Raw genomic sequence first — 17,731 nt, forward strand, 5'->3', positions numbered from 1 at the left:
TCTCCCTCCTCTTCTCTTCTTTTTGATTGATTGAATACTTTATTAGACAGAAACGCAAACAGCACGAGTGCAGTCAAACACTTGGTCTAAAAGGATAACAGCAAAAAAAAGTCCTTGCGGTCTTGTTTCCATTGGGGTCCTGTATTCAATTCACATACATAACATAAAAAATAACACCAAAAATTATGATGGATCTGGAATACTGTCCGTCTCTCTCTCTCTCTCTCTCTCTCTTTCTCTCCTCTTCTCTCCTCTTCTCTCCTCTTCTCTCCTCTTCTCTTCTCTTCTCTTGCACTGCACGGTCCGATGAAACTCTCTCTCCTCTCCTCTCCTCTTCTCTCCTCTCCTCTCCTCTCCTCTCCTCTCCTCTCCTCTCCTCTCCTCTCCTCTCCTCTCCTCTCCTCTCCTCTCCTCTCCTCTCCTCTCCTTTCTGTTCTCTCCTCTTCTCTCCTCTTCTCTCCTCTTCTCTTCTCTTCTCTTCTCTTCTCTCCTCTCCTCTCCTCTCCTCTTCTCTCCTCTCCTCTCCTCTTCTCTTCTCTTCTCTTCTCTCCTCTCCTCTTGCAGTACACGGTCCGATGAAACTCTCTCTCCTCTCCTCTCCTTTCTGTTCTCTCCTCTTCTCTCCTCTCCTCTTACAGTACACGGTCAGACGAAACTCTCTCTCTCCCTCCCTCCACCCCGACCGAGAGGGGAAGCCAATGATGTCACGCACACATGTGCACGCGCGTCTCCACGTTTACGCGCATAAAAAGGAGATTATTAAAGTCTTGAAAAACAATATTTGGCTTTGCTTTAAGGTATAGCCAAAGTAATGAAAGTATATAGGCTATAAAAACAATCAATTCAAAATTAACAAATAGTGTCTCATTCAAAGTAAATGTTATAAATGTGTACAATTATAGTCCTAATTAAATGTGGACAAAAACTAAACAAACGTCAAAGCAATGATTAGCAGGCTAGAGCTTTAGAACGTTAAAGGAGTAGTTCACCCCCAAAAATGATTTTCTGTCAATTACACACACCCCATGTGATTCTCTTGTTTTTTGTCGAATTCCTAAGCCAATAATTTGATAACCGGGTCATCGGTCAGTAAGAGACTCAGCAGGAGACTCTTTGACTCCGCCGGTCATCAAATTATTGTTTGTTTTCTTTAATTGATTGATCTCTCTATTCCCATTGCCCCCTCCCCAAATCCCTTCTTCTTCTTTCCTTTCTTTTTTTCTATGGAAATAACAAAACGATAGAACTTGCTCAAAAACGAGTTTCACCCACTTTTTTTTTTACCTTGGTAAACCTGCGATGTAACAACAATAAAGCTGACTCTTTGGGTGACCTTTAACCAAAACCTTTTTCCTTTGTGATACTTCTATGTTATCTCTCTCCCCTCCCCTCTCTTTGTCTCTCTATCTCTCTCTCTCTCTCTCTCTGTGACACACACACACACTCACACACACACACACACACACACACACACACACACACACACACACACACACACACAGAGCACCAAAAGAAAACTGTAAAAAATAAGTATAAGAAGTAAGGCTGTGAATCTTGTGCTATCTGACGATTCGATTCCAATTCTTGGGGTCACGATTCGATAAAAAAAAAGAAAAGAAAAGAAAAGATTCAAAACTATTTAAAAAAAATCGATTCTCATTAAAAAAGTATTCCCAATCAGTTTTATGTGTTTTTTTTGTGACACACACCTTGAATATGACTGAAGAAGACATGATAATGTTTACTGTGATTATGGTAAGATTATGGTTACATTTCATATCACAAACTAGAGTAAAAACTCCTGTAACTTTTTTTTTACAATAAATATTTGGAAATTGTGAATTGATTTTGAATCGTTGATAATAAGAATCACGATCTGTATATGAATTGTTTTTTTCCAACACCCCTAATAAGAACCAGTGCGTGTACAGGTATATGTGTACGCGTGCGTGCATGTGTTTTCACAAAAAAAAACTTTATAGATGTGTAAAAACTTTAGACTCTCCAGAAAAACACAGGCAAAAATCCTTGATTTTACGGGGCTAAATGCGAAACTCGCAAAATATGTGAAATATGCGGAAAAGTAGCGAAATATGCGATTATGCAGCCTTTTTGAACAACAATTACCCACATATTCGTATTTTTCTGGAGGGTCTAAAAAGAAAGAAATGAATGTGTGAGAGTACCCCACGTGTAGTTTCTTTCTTTTAAAGAAAGAAACTATTGTGAGAGTATCCTATGCGCAGGCCTGTAGGCTATACTACTCTACTCTTGTGCATGTGTCTCTAAACTTAACACCAAATAAAAAAGACACTATAAAAGTGTGTACACATAATGTTATGTGTGTGTATGCGTATGCATGTACACGACGTCCATAGCTGTGTGTACGTGACGTGCGTGCGTGGTGTTCGCGCGTGCGCGCTGCAGCAGCAGCCTCGCAGCAGCAGCAGCAGCAGCCGTAACCCCCCCCTCCCCTCCCACAGCAGTCTATGGTTTTCGGATTGATCCGACTTCTCTTGGCGTGTGTGTGTGTGTGAGTTCACTGTATTGTATCAGGCTACCGGAACGAGGAGGAGGAGGGGGGTCCTTTTTTTAACCCCCAAAATAACTCGATCGATCACAGATTGAGACTCCTCGCGACCACGTTTTTTTATTTTTTATTTTTTTTTACTAAAGCTATTTTATGGGTCTTATTAATTTATCGTATTTTTCTTTAGTTTATGATTCGCGTTGTTTTTAACACTCCGGGAGGGCAGAAATGGCGGCCAACATGTACCGGGTCGGAGGTATGTCTGTCAGTGTGTGTGGATTCTTATTTCTTAAACCAAAAAAAAAAAAACACGCCGTAGGTTTTTGTGCTCCCTTAACGCGGCTCAACGTGCACCGATGTCCCGCAGAACGCACGGCCACGGGACCGGGGGGGCTCCGTGTTGTAGCACCGGGTCCCGGGTCAATCGATCCGGGACAGAATAGGGGCTATTTGTGAGATATTTGGGATTGTAAAAACGGGTCAGGGCCTCGCGTTGTGGCCACAGCAGCAGCAGCCAGCTAGCCGCCAGCCTGCTGCTACAGTGTAGCTACATTGTAGCCAAAAAAAATGTTTACAATGTGGGCTAGCCGTTACGATGCTGCTGTTGCTACACTGTAGCAACAGCAGCATCGTAACGGCTAGCCTACACTGTAAACATTTTTTTTCCCTTCCTATTGTTGATCGATACAATCGATCTTAATGGTTGTACTCGTGTGTACAAAATGAACCGCTGTGCAATAATAATAGGACATGCTTTTATTTGACTGGGATGTGTGTAATAATAATCATCAGTGATCGATATGTGTATTAGTCATGGATAGGATAGACAGTAGAGATTGCCTTTGTATTCAATGCCTCCTCTCTGGCATGCATCCATTATTACACTCAGTCCTGCTTATTTAGCAAACGTTAGCAGCAGCTTCAAGTTTTTTTCTCTTAACGGATCTTTATTGCATCGCCTTTTGTTTGCATTAAAACAATGTGATCACCAACGTTCATTGGCGCATCCCTTTCGCACACAAAACGCAGTCAGTTAGTTAGCACCTTTTTTTAATTTATTTTTAGCAGCACGACTCCTCCGGAGGAATCCATCCGACATCACATTATTGTGTCTCATTTTCATGGCGTCGTTGCGTCGCCACCGTCGGGGGTGAATGAATTAATTCACACTCTCACTCCCTCCCAACAACAACAACAATACAGTCGATACAATGTATCTTGTATATCTGTTTGTAAGCCCAAACGACTCGGCAGCAGCACCCCAAAGCACACTGGGGGGGAAACAATGTATCTTTTGTGTTTTTAATGTTCTAATTCGGTACAATAATGTATTGGAATGTGGGTCACGTGATGCCATGTCACTGTTGTCACACACACTTGTCATCATGGCTACGTGCTTTGGCCCGCGAGTTCAGGGCAAGAAATCGGAAACTCCATGAGTATGTGTGTGCGTAGTAGTTGGACTTGGGTCCAAGTGTGTCGCTTGCCGAAAATAACTTGTATGCAAGTTAACAACTAGTCGCACGTCACCGTATTACTACTACTACTACTACTACGGAAGCCGAGTGACACCGTATAGTGGCCTTGGCCGGGGTTGAATGAGGTTGGATGGCTGCCTCTCTCTCTCCTGGGGTTTGGTTGAGGCCACGTTTAACGTGACACTCTCACAGTGGGAGAGGACTGTACTTTCACAGTGGGAGAGGAGGGAGCACTGTGGAGGTTCAGTGTGTGAATTGTGTAGCACCCATGGGTGCTCCTTCAGTGCTCCTCCATGACCTGCCCTGGGCAACATGATAACGTGAATGTCTGATATCATTTGGTGTGTGTGTGTTACACAAATCAAATGTGAGTTTGGTTAAAGCTAGGGAGGGATACATGGTATTGACATTGTTGGCCGATATCCCATTACCATAACCACTTAAACCCCATATAGGTGACTGGAGTCCCTCAGAGCTCTATAGTAGTGTATTTTCTGTTTTCTGTTATTGTGGGGAAAGCTTTAGCTGAAAATACCCGTTGTGAGCTTGTCGATCTGCTATTTTCTGTGAAAGCCTTCCCCAACACAAGGATGCTGGGGTTTAATAATTGCATGTTCAAATAAACTGAACTGATACAATATTGCTATTCCCAGTAAGGTTTACCTTACACCTGTTATACAGTTCAGTGATTCTGGGTGCAGATGCAGACTTCTAAGAGACAGTGCATTCTTATTTCCTGACTTATTAGGCCTACTGACTGATGCAACTTAAATGTAATATTTTTTATGTTTTCCCAACTTGTTGACCCATTTAAAAGTATCCCCAGAAAACGCTGTCTGAATCTTCTGCCTTGATCATCACTAAAGGCTTTTTCAGCTTCACATTCAATCATAAATATTATAATATAACTTAACGTCTCAAACCAATATATTTAAGCGTGCATCCCTTCCCTATTTATGACCTTTTGCTGCACGCTGTTCGGCTTCAGGTTATTGACTTTTAAGGGCATCGGACCCCTCTATGATCATGGCTATAATCTACCATTAGTACTACTTATTGATGAGGTATGCTTTGCAATTGCATGTAAGCATTTTTGCTACTATCTTGGTTTACACTAAACACAGTTAAACACATTGACTCCTGGTTGCTGGTTGCCCCTCAGAGCATCTCCAGTTGGGTACAAAGACGGCACAGCAGTAATTGTTGAGGGGGATGTGGATTGAATTGAACGGATTAGCAGACCTGAACGGAATTAGTGAAGGGAGGGTGGTGGTGATCTGACTGACAGTCTGTGTGTGTGTGTGTGTGTGTGCACTTGGGGGAGGGGGTGGTTAACTAAGAGAGAGAGTTAACTAATCCGCATAATTGTGCCATCCTGATTTCAAGTCCAGGTCTTGACTTTTGGGTTGCAGATGTCACCTGTCACCCGCGCATTTTATAGTCCATCGTACGATAGCATCGCAGACCAAAAATAGCTGATCTACTGTATAAACTAAGCTCACAACGCGCTGCATCCGCAATGCATTGTGAGCTTATAGATTTGCTACTTTTGGACGACACCGTCGCACAAGGGAGCATAAACTAGGCATCACTCTACTTTGTCTCTCCTCTCTTTCCAGTCTCCACGCCACTGTATGAATAAAACAGAGGTGCCTTTCAAAATGAGTCCTGTAAAAATCAGTAATAATTGTTTTCTCCTCTTGCATTGGGGGCATTCTACCTCCGGTAATGGTACAGTACAGTGGTGTGACCTGTATGTGTGTGTGTGTGTGTGTGTGTGTGCGTTTTCATTGCAGATTACGTGTTCTTTGAGAACTCGTCCAGTAACCCTTACCTGATCCGCCGGATAGAAGAATTGAACAAGGTATTGAGGTATCTGTTTGTCTGTTTGTTTTGTGTGTGTGTGTGTTGTTTGCATTTCAATGTGTGTCTCTGTGGCTTTTGTGCCTGGGGGGAATAGCTTGGATGCTTGTCTGTTTGGTGCTTCTGAGCCCCTCCTCTCCTACTCTGTGTGTGTGTGTGTGTGTGTGTGTGTGTGTGTGTGTGTGTGTGTGTGTGTGTGTGTGTGTGTGTCTGTGTGTATGTAAAAGTGTTTGTAATATGATGCAACGAGGCAGATGTTACTGGGCTTGAACTGTCGTTGATATGGCAACCTGTCCGTGATCGGGGACACACCTGTGGGTGTGTATGCGTGTTGGGGGCTGGGAGTGGGTGGCCTCGGGGCGGGTGGCCTCTTTTTGTGGCTTTTCTGCACACAGTTCCCCGATAGGTGTGGGGATGTAAGCTGCCAGCTTTATTATGTGCACATTAAGACTGTATATAGCCTACAAACCCTTGTAATTACCATACAGGTGGATATATCTAATCATAGACATAGTAATGGTAATTATACGCTTTGTAACACTGTATATAGGATGAAAGCATGCAAAGGCCTACCTGGAATTCCAGTCAAGAGATCTTGTTACAAGATCCAGGTAGGCCTTTCCACGTCCGTTTAAAAAAACTGAATGAAAATGAGACTGGCTCAGTTCAGAAAAAGTTATATTGCATAGAATAGATTATGTATATTGTCAGAAGTTTGTCGCTGTATCCACCACACTCTGCTCCCCTCTCAGCATTCTAATCTCAGACTAGTCGATAAGCCTGTCTGCCTAATTGTACAGTCAATCCATCAATCATCCTAACTGACAGGCTGTCCCGCTGGTCCTGTGCTCCCATTATAGCGAACATATCTCGAGCAACGCGCAAAGGGAAGCCGCCGGGGTCCCCGGGGAAATTAGCAGCCCGTGCAGCCAGCGAGGTGTTGCCTGCCCGCCGGTCTCGGTACCACCGTGACTCTGCTTGTGTGTTTTTCAGACGGCCAGTGGGAACGTGGAGGCCAAGGTGGTGTGCTTCTACAGGAGGAGAGACATCTCACACAGCCTCATCCAGCTCGCAGACAAACATGCAAGTCAGTACTGTAGTAATACACACGCGCACACACACACACACACACACACATACTAGGGCTGGGCGATATGGTTAAAACTCAAATATCACAATATTTTGACCAATGTTTTGAGCTTGTTGGGTATTACGTTATTTTTGAAAATATTTATATAAAGTAGGCCTATGAATAGTATTAAAGTATATAGTCTTAAGTGATTAAAACCGGGAAAAGACTACCGGTACATTTATGCCAAAATCTCAGAAGTTTCAAACCACAATATTTATATAAAAATGATATATATTGTCCAGCTCTAACACGCACACGCATACACACACACAGTCTTGTTATGCTGTAAATATCCAGGAGCTTTTCCATTCCTGTGCCATGCTTATACGTTGTAATATTTATTTCCATAAACCGTGTCCACTGTATTTTTGTTAACATCAAGGCTTCAATTTGAGAATTGTACATGTTGTAATACTTGGCAGAAATGTTGTCAAATTGGACTGGTGGTGGAAATAAGAAGGAATTTGGACGATTCAATTATGCCGTTATAAATATGTGCCAACTGAGTAATTTAACTGCCCACAAGATGGCTTTGTTTTCCGCAGATAAACGGTAGACTGACATCTGTTACCTAAAATAAATGAACCACCATCATAAAATAATAGAATATTGATTTAATTAACTGCCGGCGATTTGTTTTGCTATTGGCGACTGTTTTCTTTGCCTACAATTATTAGTCTGTTAGCCGGTCCAGATATTAGCCGGCCGCTCTGTGGCTGCTTGTGCTGAAACGTGTAGTTCCTAAAGCCCTGTTATACTTAGTTGCACGCCGGTGTCGATGTCATGTGAACTTATAGATCTGCTGTTTTTAGGTGCGCGACGCGGCACGCAACCAAGTGTAAATCAGTCATTAGGTTTTTGCCGTCTCCTGAAAGGAGGTAGCATCTCAGTGCTTTCCCCAAACTGTCCTGCAACTCCGCTGCAGCCGATGGGCTGCGCATTCTGACCGGATCGGGAGGCGGAGTTGGGTTTACACCTCCTCAATGTGGTGCTCTGTGTTTTGTCGTTTTGCAGAGGACCTGGAAGAAGAGAAGGAGGCCCCGCCAGAGACGGACCTAACAGACAAACAGAAGCACCAGCTTCGCCACAGAGAGCTGTTCCTCTCTCGGCAGTACGAGAGTCTACCCGCCACGCACATCAGGTAGACACGTGCACGAACACACACAGATGTCAGCATCTGCCATGCCTGCCACACACATCAGGTAGACGCGTGCACGAACACACATGTCAGCGTCTGCCATGCATGGCAGGCAGTACCCATGGGTAGTCACTCATTCAGCCATGAACATCAGGATCAGCCTCTGGTCATTGCGTTGCTGTTGCCGGGCAGAAACCTCCATGTTTCAAATGTGTGTGTTTTTTTGTTTTGTAAATTAACTCATTCCCTGCCAGACTTATTTCTGGCTGTGTTTGCCCACTGCCAGCGATTTAGTGTTTTTTATAACTTAAAAAAAATAAAAAATAAATAATAATCATTCTCATCGCAAGTGCGATAGTTTCTAAACACACAGGCGAGTCGTGCACGCCGCTCAAACAACAAACATTCAGATCGGGGCGGAGTCTCTCTCCTCCAGCCCAGGGTAAAAACACCATGTTTCGCTATGTAAACGGAAAACTCACTTACTTTTTCCACCTCGCCACAGACCTCGCTAAATCCCTTATGATCACGTGTTCAACTGTTTGTAGACACACAGGGTAGTTGTATGAGTGGCCCAGAGAAGACATTTTCAATCAGCGACATTCCATTTTGCAGTAGTAGCAGTTTCAAAACAGCGTCGCTAAACAGCATTCCACGGCGGAGAGATGCAAAGCCGAGAAAATACCGTTTTAGGGCGGGACCTAAACAGGAAGCGGACGGAAACGAAAATCTTCGATTTGACGTATTTCCGTATTGCTTGTGTCTAAATAATAACTACATTGGATCCATTTGAACACAGGTTATTTTTTCCCATTTCCTGTATAGTAACAGTTTTGGACCTAACAAGGTTTCCACCCAGCAACAGCAGCAACGATTGCCTACATCTGTTCTCTCTCATTGTCTTCCATAATGTTTCTCTGAACGTATATCTCCATTGTTTTTCTCTCCTAGGGGGAAGTGCAGTGTGGCATTATTGAATGAAACTGAAGCAGTGCTCTCTTACCTTGACAAAGAGGTGAGTCTGAGCAATTGTCCCCTTTGTATTTGGTCCTGGTTCACTGCAGAGATTCAGCATTGGAAATGCATTGATCATGTTCACCTGTGTGGTTCTGGCTTTAAATGGCTCAGTTCACATTTCATCCGAGAACAGGTGTTTGTCAATGTCTAGAGAAATGTATAATAAATGTTGACGGTGATTGATTCAGGTCTGAAGAGAGGACAGGATAGCCTCAACCTGTGTGAATAGTGTTTACTCTTAAATAAAAGGCATTTGCACACTTCATGCTTTTCCAACCATGTCTACATATGTGGGTCTTCACTAATGCTCACTAATAGGACGGTACCATTTCTGGTACCTTCTGCTCGTTCCGTTTCAGAGGTGGGCTGTGGATAGCTCAGTTTCAATCTAGATTTCAAACCTTTTTTAATTGATAAAACAACAGTGGCTACTATTTTAGCATAAAGTGCCAGGAAGAAAGACGCTGTTATTTCCATTACCTTGAAATGCCCATCAGTGATGTCATTGGCAGGAACCTTTTTGAGCCATCCATAGCTCTGACTGAGACACTGGGGGAGTAGACAGAAAGGTACCGTCTTATAGTGAGCATTACTGAGGACTAGTATATGGAGATAATGGACTGTTGGAAAAAAAGCGAAATGTAGGTGTGAATGGCAGGAGCTAATCGCCAAAAAAGGTCCCTGGACTTTTTGACCAGACCGTTACACTCCAATAACTGAGCAAGCTTGTTCATTGTCTGAATGCCGTCGATCTAACAAAACAGAACATGAATATAGAAGCACATCTTCTGTTGTCTGTCGTCATTTGATTATGGAATAATACTGTCAAAATGTCATGACTTGACTTGACTCTTACGATATGAGATTTTAATAATACCCTATTTACAGACAAATGTACTAGCATGCATTGCATACATAGCTATTACATACCGTAGATAAAGATTGACAACAAGAGAGAGTGGGTGGCCATACATGTTTAAATAGATGTTTTAATAATATGTATTCAAAACTACTATCTAAGGGAAAGGGAAAACGGCATGGATCCATAGAGCTCCTTTGAGCATTCCACTGGTTCTGGTGGAGAATAAAACCCTGCCCTCGTTAATTGGACTTGTTGTGGTCTCAAAAGGGGTTTGAAGACATTGAACCTTGTAGGAGTCATTATGAGGATCAATATCTATTATTTGATTTCTCCCGCTGCTTTTGTTGCCTGTGTGCCTGGCCTCACAAGTCTGCCAGATAACCTGCTGATTGAAATGTCAACTCGGATGTGATTGTGTGCACTCGCAAAAGATCACCAGCATGTTCATTATAGGGATGCAATTATTATTTATCTCTGTAGCAATTTTCCTATCCATTACTTTGTCAAGTAATCAACAAGCATGTTTTTTGTATACGTATTTTTTAAATATATATATTTTTAATTTATTAATATATATTTTTTAATTAAAGCTGCTCTCTGTAACTTTCCTGTTCGTGTTCTACCCCGGATTTGAACCCTGGTCTCCTGCGCAAGTGCTGACATTTTTTTTTTTTACACATCTGAGTTAATGGAGCCTGCCTGCTTGCTCAGGGGAGAAATAAGGCCACATGCTGCACTGCGCGAGAAAAAAACGGCGATGTGGCGCCCTGCTTCTAAATTCCGCAGTTTTTCGCCGTTTTTTTCCTTCACGCCGTTTGGTGCCCCCCCCCCCCCCAAGGTTGGTGCCCTGTGCTGCGCTGCTTTTATCCGCCAGATTGGGACGATCACGGCATATTTTGCACCATCACGGTGCGTTCATCATCGGTGACTAGTGCCTGTAACACAGCCAGCAGCGTGCTGCGTGCGACTGACTGTGTCTGTGTGTCAGGATTCGAGGCCACAATCACGTGCAGCACGCGTCCCCTCCCCCTCCGCCTAATGGCTGTGTATGGGACCGACGCTTGCTTTAGTGTGATTGTGTGAGTGGCTTCAGGAAGTAAATTCCTGTCCCAGCGGTCCCAGCTGTTGGTACGCAAATGCGTTTCCCTTCGTCTGATGTGCCGCGCAGCATGCATTTTGACGATGCATGCGCACCTGAGCACCAGTTATGTGCACCCCTGTGTATATTAGCATATATAATTCACTAAATCGCTGAGTCTGATTATGCCCTATACTTGTTGTACGACATTGTCCTGCAAAAATGGCAAACAAACTAAATGTTTAATCATCCTCATGTCTCTCCGTGCCTCCAATGCAATGTTCTTGTTCCGAAAAGCCCTGTCCTAGAGTCAAGATAAGATGGGGGAGGGGTTCAACTTTCATTATTACAGAAGCAAATCCCTCTTGGTTTTCTGTTATTCTCTGAGACTGGCTTCATGTTAGCAGTTTTTGTAATTGACATTTTCTTTTGTAGGATACATTCTTCTACTCCCTGGTGTACGACCCCACACAAAAGACCCTACTGGCAGACAAAGGAGAAATTAGAGTGGGGCCACGCTTTCAGGCAGATGTACCCGATATGCTACCAGAAGGTAAGATACACACACAAAAAATCCAGCACACTGCTCTTGCTCAGCAGCCTCTGCTTTTATTTAAATGTACCCAAATTTGTCAATTTAAGTGGATGTGGGACTACTTCCTTTACAAAGACACACGCTCACTCACTCACTCACTACGCCACTGGTTCTTAACATGGGGTCCAGGGGTCCAAATGGACTCTTACGGGTCTGTAACTCGAGAGCATATAATTGGAACCAAATGGACCCGTCCATTTGCAGAAAGCAAAATGGTATCACATGGTGGTCTGTGGGCCTCATGCATATCAAACTGGGGGTCCTTGAAATTAAAAAGGTTGAGAATCACTGCACTACGCCCCACATGCATTTAAACTAATGTTCACTATGTCAGTGGTTCTCAAACCTTTTCATGTCAAGGACCCCCAAAATGATATGTATTTGGCTGCGGACCCCCATCTAAAAAAATATTTTGTGCCAGGGATTTTTCAAAAATGGCAGATCTGCAAGCTCATAGTGCGGCACTCGGTGCCGCGCTATTGGCTTGTATATCTGCTATTTTTGAATAGCCAAAGTATAAAATATGGTTAAAGTGGTTAAAATTATGCTACATTAACTTATTTAGTACCCCCCCAAGGACCCCTGGGGGTCCCCGTATCCCACTTTGAGAACCAATGCATTATATACTGTACATGATTCGTGTGTTCATTCTTTCTCTTGCTGCCACAAAAAATTGGCTTAAAGACATTTGCGGATACACACACACCATACTCAAATGTACTTTTGTGTCACACAGGTGAGGCAGACGACAGAGACCAGTCCAAGCTGGAGGAGAGGCTTTGGGAAACAGAGTGTCCCCTCACCAACAAACAGATAGACCAATTCCTCGTGGTGGCACGGTATGACCTTTAAACCTCTGACCCCTACAGCTCAGAGCCCCTAACTTGTCCCAAACGTTATGATGACCCTTAGCCTGGCTCCACCCCCTGAATCGTTTGTCTGGTGACGCTGTCGAAGGCGGGTGTTTCTCGGTTGAAAATCTGTACGACGAATTGGGATCGGGATAATCCAGTATGAACCAATCGCCAAAGAGTCTTTGAAAAAGAAACTTTGGCCACGCCCCATCTCAGAAATCGGCTGCATTGAGAGGGCTTTCAGACTGAATAATGGAGTGAAACGAAATGAAAATTCAGGCTGAGTGTCAGGCTAGATGACCCTAACTCTCCTAAACTCTGTGAGGAAGACACCTAAAGGGATATTTTCACTTTCAAACATGTTTGTGGTCATTTTAACATCAACTTAGGCTTTTGTGAGCACCCCGGACAGTTTTTATGTCGCTTGATTCAGTATTTAGATATTTGATATTCATTTTATCAGGCACACCCCCCTTAGATTCATTGTAAACACCCGTAGTTCTGGTGACTGATATTGTCCTTCTTATGCGTGAGGGGCTGTGTTCTTTCAATTACTTTTTTTATTTATTAAAAAAATTTTTTTTAATTAAAATAGTAATCAAACAAATATAGCCTCCTCATGTATTAGGAGGGCAGTATGAGTCACCAGAACCAAGGACGAGTGTTTTCAATAAATCTATCATGGTTAAAATGGAGTTTGAAGTTATAATGGGTTTGTATAGGAAGTTGGATAAAATGAATATTATCTATCAACTATCTAGACGTTAAAATGACCCCAGACATGTTTGAAAGTGAAATATCCCTTTAACCCCTAACGGGCCCAATTTCTTGCCCAAAATAATTGATCTACAAACTCACAACGCGTCGCAACTTTGCCCGTTGTGGGCTTGTAGACTTGCTATTTACGGTGTCCGTTTGCCACAAAATTGGGACGCTAGGGTTGAATTGGTTAATGGACAGATTCTAGTGGTAGCATATTGAGTCTGTCTGCTGGTGAGGAGTCAGGAGGTGAATTGTCCCAGACTGCTGACTTAATTAATTAATTTGCTATGTGTTTTGGGAGGACATAGTGGGGTGGGGGTGTGGGGGGGGTAGTAGCTATGACATCAGTGGTGGGCTCTAATACCTCAGCCACTATAAAACCTACAAACCATATGGCCGTGTCCTTATGTTAGAGATGGTTTCTGAGGATACCATATGTCAAGTTAAGCTCTAATAAGAATGATTTTCCAGGGCGGTCGGGACCTTCGCTCGAGCGCTGGACTGCAGCAGTTCGGTCAGACAGCCCAGCTTACACATGAGTGCAGCCGCAGCCTCGCGAGATATCACACTGGTGAGTTACATACACTCACACAATCACACACACACAGGCCCACAGAGTAGACCTGCAAGTCGCACAGGGATTCGTCGAAAGTAAGCGACCCATCTCCTCTTCTTTGCACTCTCCCCTCAACTTCCACAGTTCCACGCGATGGACACGCTGCATCGCCACGGTTACGACCTGACCAGCGCGCTGAGTGTGCTGGTGCCCGCGGGCGGCCCGGTGCTCTGCCGGGACGAGATGGAGGAGTGGAGCGCCTCGGAGGCCGGCATGTTCGAGGAGGCACTGGAGAAATACGGCAAAGACTTCAACGACATCCGACAAGACTTTGTGAGTGTGCGATCGAGTCTGAGAGAGTGTGTGTGTGTGTGTGTGTGTGTGTGTGCCAAAGCCAGGCTCATCGTGAATTGTTATTACATTAACATATTACTGGGCGCGAAATTGTGACCGTTTCGTTGGCACATGCTCCTGAAATGTAATATGCGTGACCTCGAAATATAATAAGGAGCGTTTGTGCGAGTGCAAATAATTGTTCTGGTGCAACTTCTGTCTTATTTTTTCCCCCAGTCGAAGGGCCCCTTCACTGTACATTTGCCAGTTACAGGGTTCCCACAGTCATGAATTTCCTGGAAATGCTTTGAAATCAGAAAAAAAAACTGTTTTCCAGGCCTGGAAAAGGTTTGGATTTAATCAAATGTTTTGGAAACTGTTTGGATATACATAGTTTTTGGCTATTAACTTAGTTTAAAAAAACATTTCTAACATAACGTGAAATATGTAACATGGTAAAATGTTTTGCTGCGCTGCACGAGCTGCGTGAGTGTGGCCCAATGTATACAGGATGTCACGTGACAAACATAATAGATCTACAAGCTATCAACAGGTTGCACCATGATGCGTTGTTAGCCTGTAGATCTGTTCTCTCATTATTGTACCGTATGATTGCTAAAAGGCCTGGAAATGGGATCAAATACTTTGGAAAAGTTTTGAAAATCCATTGTTCAAAATGTGTGGGAACCCTGCAGTTAGTAGGCTAAACGCAGTATGTTCCTTGTAGGCTCTCTGTAGGAAAGTAGGTACTATGTATTGTGGAGTTAGTTTGTAGTAGTAGTAGCGGAAATGCTGCTGAGTGCAATCACGGCGACATTCCAGTGTTTTCTGTGCGATCATAATCAGTGGCAGTGGCCGAGGAGATAGAGTTTGGGAATCGGAAGGTTCCCGGGTTGATCCTCGGCGGCTCCTCATGGCTTAGTGCCGACGTGTCCCTGAGCAAGTCTCTGAACCCCTTTCTGCTCCCGATGAGCACTTTGGTATGGCTGCCTCCGCCATTGGTGTGTGAATAGGTGTATATAATACCGTAAACGGCGTTCGAGAAAGGCGCTATATATAAATGCACCATTTATTTACAATATAACAGTGACAGCCCAACATGTATTGCTCCTTCATCCTCTCTTCTCATAATGTTTCTACAGAGGCACGCTGTTTATCTGTGCTTTATGTTTGCACAGAAGCACACCCTTTATTGTAGTGTTGCTTACATTGTGTTGTGGACATAAAATGGTAGCAATACAATTCCAGTTATATTAAAGAAATGGACTATCACAGGGAACAAATAAAAACACAGTTGACGATCTGATTAGAGTCTGTGTTAGAGGGTCCTCCTCTGGAGAAATCCAATGCCTCTGCCTCATTGAAGAGATGGATGGAAGAGGGGACTCTCTGTCCCTCTACACCTATCTCTTCTCTGTGAGAAGACCACAGTAAAGCCAGGAGAACGAACTTTAAATCCTGAGCTCAGGATATTGCATAAAGCCCCAGTGGTGACCTGTCATGAGTTGTTTAAGGCTACTTTCGTTGTTTTATGGTAACTTGTAAACTGTACTGTTTTCGTGCCAATGTTTTTTATCGATAAAATAAAAGTACACTACATTCTGTATATTGTTGGTGCTCCTTATTGTTTTGCAGACTAGAGCACGAGTACATATTTCAAGCCATGATATATGTACTTAATGTTTGTGGAAGTGTATGCGCTTTGGTTGTGTGTCGCGCGTGTGTGCGTGTGTGCACTGTAGAATTTGAAGTGTTATTTTAACTCTGAGAATGACCTTTACCGGTCCATTTGGTTACATTTGTACCCTCGGAGTTAATTTAACACTGAGGGTCTTGGTCTGGCACTGGCAGACTGAGCCGAACTGTTCAGCTTCCATCCTGCAGTCATCGCTCTCTCTGCTCATGATGGCCTGCTCATGAATATTCATGACGGCGTTCACACCCGCATGGCGAGAACATGAGTTATTAATACCCTTAATTTGTTCTGTGTCTCCCCTACCCCCTCTCTCTTTCATCTCTCTGCTCACTCTCTCCCTCCTTCCCTCTCTCTCTCTGACTTTCTTTCTTTCTTTCTTTCGTTGTAGCTGCCATGGAAGTCTCTGACCAGCATCATAGAGTACTACTACATGTGGAAGACCACAGACAGATATGTGCAGCAGGTGAGGGCAAAGTCATACATTTATAATCCACTTGAGCCCTGTATACATACGTTGTCGTACGACAAATAGCAGATCTACAAGCTCACATGTTGCATCAGAACACTTTATTATTATGAGCTTGTAGAGCTGCTATTGTAGCTATCTATTTAGAGACAATTTAGGGACGTGAGGGTTATTGAGGGACAGTTGACTGACCCCAAAAAAACCCAGAAGTGACCGTGTTTTGGGGCTGTTGCTTGAACCAGCATTTCAGCCCCCCCCAAAAAAAAAAAACAGTCCAAAGATCAGTCAATTTCTAATTTATTCTATATTTTTTGCCAGCATTAAAACCGGTAGTAATTAAGCAAAAAGTTATATAACATTCCAATTAAGGCCAATCAATTAGTGTCCACTAGTCTGTGACAGCCGACTAATCTTAATGTCATTTTTTTGCCGTGTGCGTTTCTCTCTGTGCAGAAACGGCTGAAGGCAGCTGAAGCAGAAAGCAAGCTGAAGCAGGTTTACATCCCTACATAGTAAGTGTTCTGTGTACCAGATGTTTTTTTTTTAATACCGTAATTATTGTATTGTACCGTATCACTGCAGTCAAGAGTGTGTATATATATGCATATTTAATGTGTCGGCCCTCGCGGAAGGCCAGCAGGTTCGTTTATTAATGCCATTCCTCTGCTGTCTTGACAGTAATAAGCCCAACCCCAACCAGATCTCAGTGACCAATGGGAAGATGGCGACGGTAAACGGGGCGGGGCCAGGGGCCTTTCACACCACGACAGGAGGGGGCAGAGCTTGCGAGAGCTGTTACAGTGAGTTTGTTTTTTGTATGTGTGTGTGTGTGTGTTAAACGCAGGCCCACAAGTTCCCATGCTTATTATCTGTCATCACAGAAATTAACTAGTACATAATCTCAATTTACATGTCTGAGATGAATGGCAACAGTGTACGAAATTAACTTTGTAGCTCACCAGCCAAATGTCTGGTAGAAGAAAAAGTCTACCTGCCAATATTTTGTTTTTCTGACCGTCCAAAAAAAACAATCTATATTAGGACTGCCAGAATCAACGATTCAAGTCGTTCGTCAGAAACCCCTCAGTTGACTGAGATTCTTTGAGTCGAACAGACTTTCGAGAGTTCTGCGTTGTCGGCCTTTGCTTGGATGGCACTGCTCTGTAGCATTGCTTCCGTATGGGCTTGCTAGTAACGTACAAAGAAAAAATAACGCACATCCTCTGTATCTTGGTGCTGAGCCAAAAACAGAATCATGAAAAAGTAGAATGGGGCTCGCAACTCTTAAACGCTCGAATTTTATTCACAGCACAGCAGCAATATTCAACGTTTCGACCTTGCAGTCTTTTTCAAGTGTATTTCCCATCAATT

At 43.4% G+C, this 17,731-nt stretch overlaps 1 protein-coding gene across 2 annotated transcripts in view; it reads left to right on the top strand.

The window, feature by feature from the left end:
- The first annotated feature begins 2,440 nt into the window (after nt 1-2,440).
- Nucleotides 2,441-17,731, top strand: part of mta3 (metastasis associated 1 family, member 3) — a 35,371-nt gene continuing 20,080 nt past the window's right edge. The window contains exons 1-12 of one of the 2 annotated variants that reach the window (XM_080454260.1): nt 2,441-2,786; nt 5,805-5,872; nt 6,865-6,958; nt 8,018-8,144; nt 9,093-9,156; nt 11,534-11,651; nt 12,430-12,532; nt 13,781-13,880; nt 14,010-14,198; nt 16,283-16,357; nt 16,814-16,872; nt 17,039-17,160. In XM_080454260.1, coding sequence (XP_080310386.1) covers nt 2,759-2,786; nt 5,805-5,872; nt 6,865-6,958; nt 8,018-8,144; nt 9,093-9,156; nt 11,534-11,651; nt 12,430-12,532; nt 13,781-13,880; nt 14,010-14,198; nt 16,283-16,357; nt 16,814-16,872; nt 17,039-17,160 — 1,147 coding nt within the window. In that variant the 5' untranslated portion in view covers nt 2,441-2,758. The remainder of the gene's footprint in view (nt 2,787-5,804; nt 5,873-6,864; nt 6,959-8,017; nt 8,145-9,092; nt 9,157-11,533; nt 11,652-12,429; nt 12,533-13,780; nt 13,881-14,009; nt 14,199-16,282; nt 16,358-16,813; nt 16,873-17,038; nt 17,161-17,731) is intronic. The other variant, XM_080454259.1, reaches the window with a different exon arrangement.

The sequence above is a fragment of the Gymnoscopelus braueri genome (genome assembly GCF_963280865.1).
Source record: "Gymnoscopelus braueri genome assembly, chromosome: 17".
NCBI classification, from domain to species: domain Eukaryota; kingdom Metazoa; phylum Chordata; class Actinopteri; order Myctophiformes; family Myctophidae; genus Gymnoscopelus; species Gymnoscopelus braueri.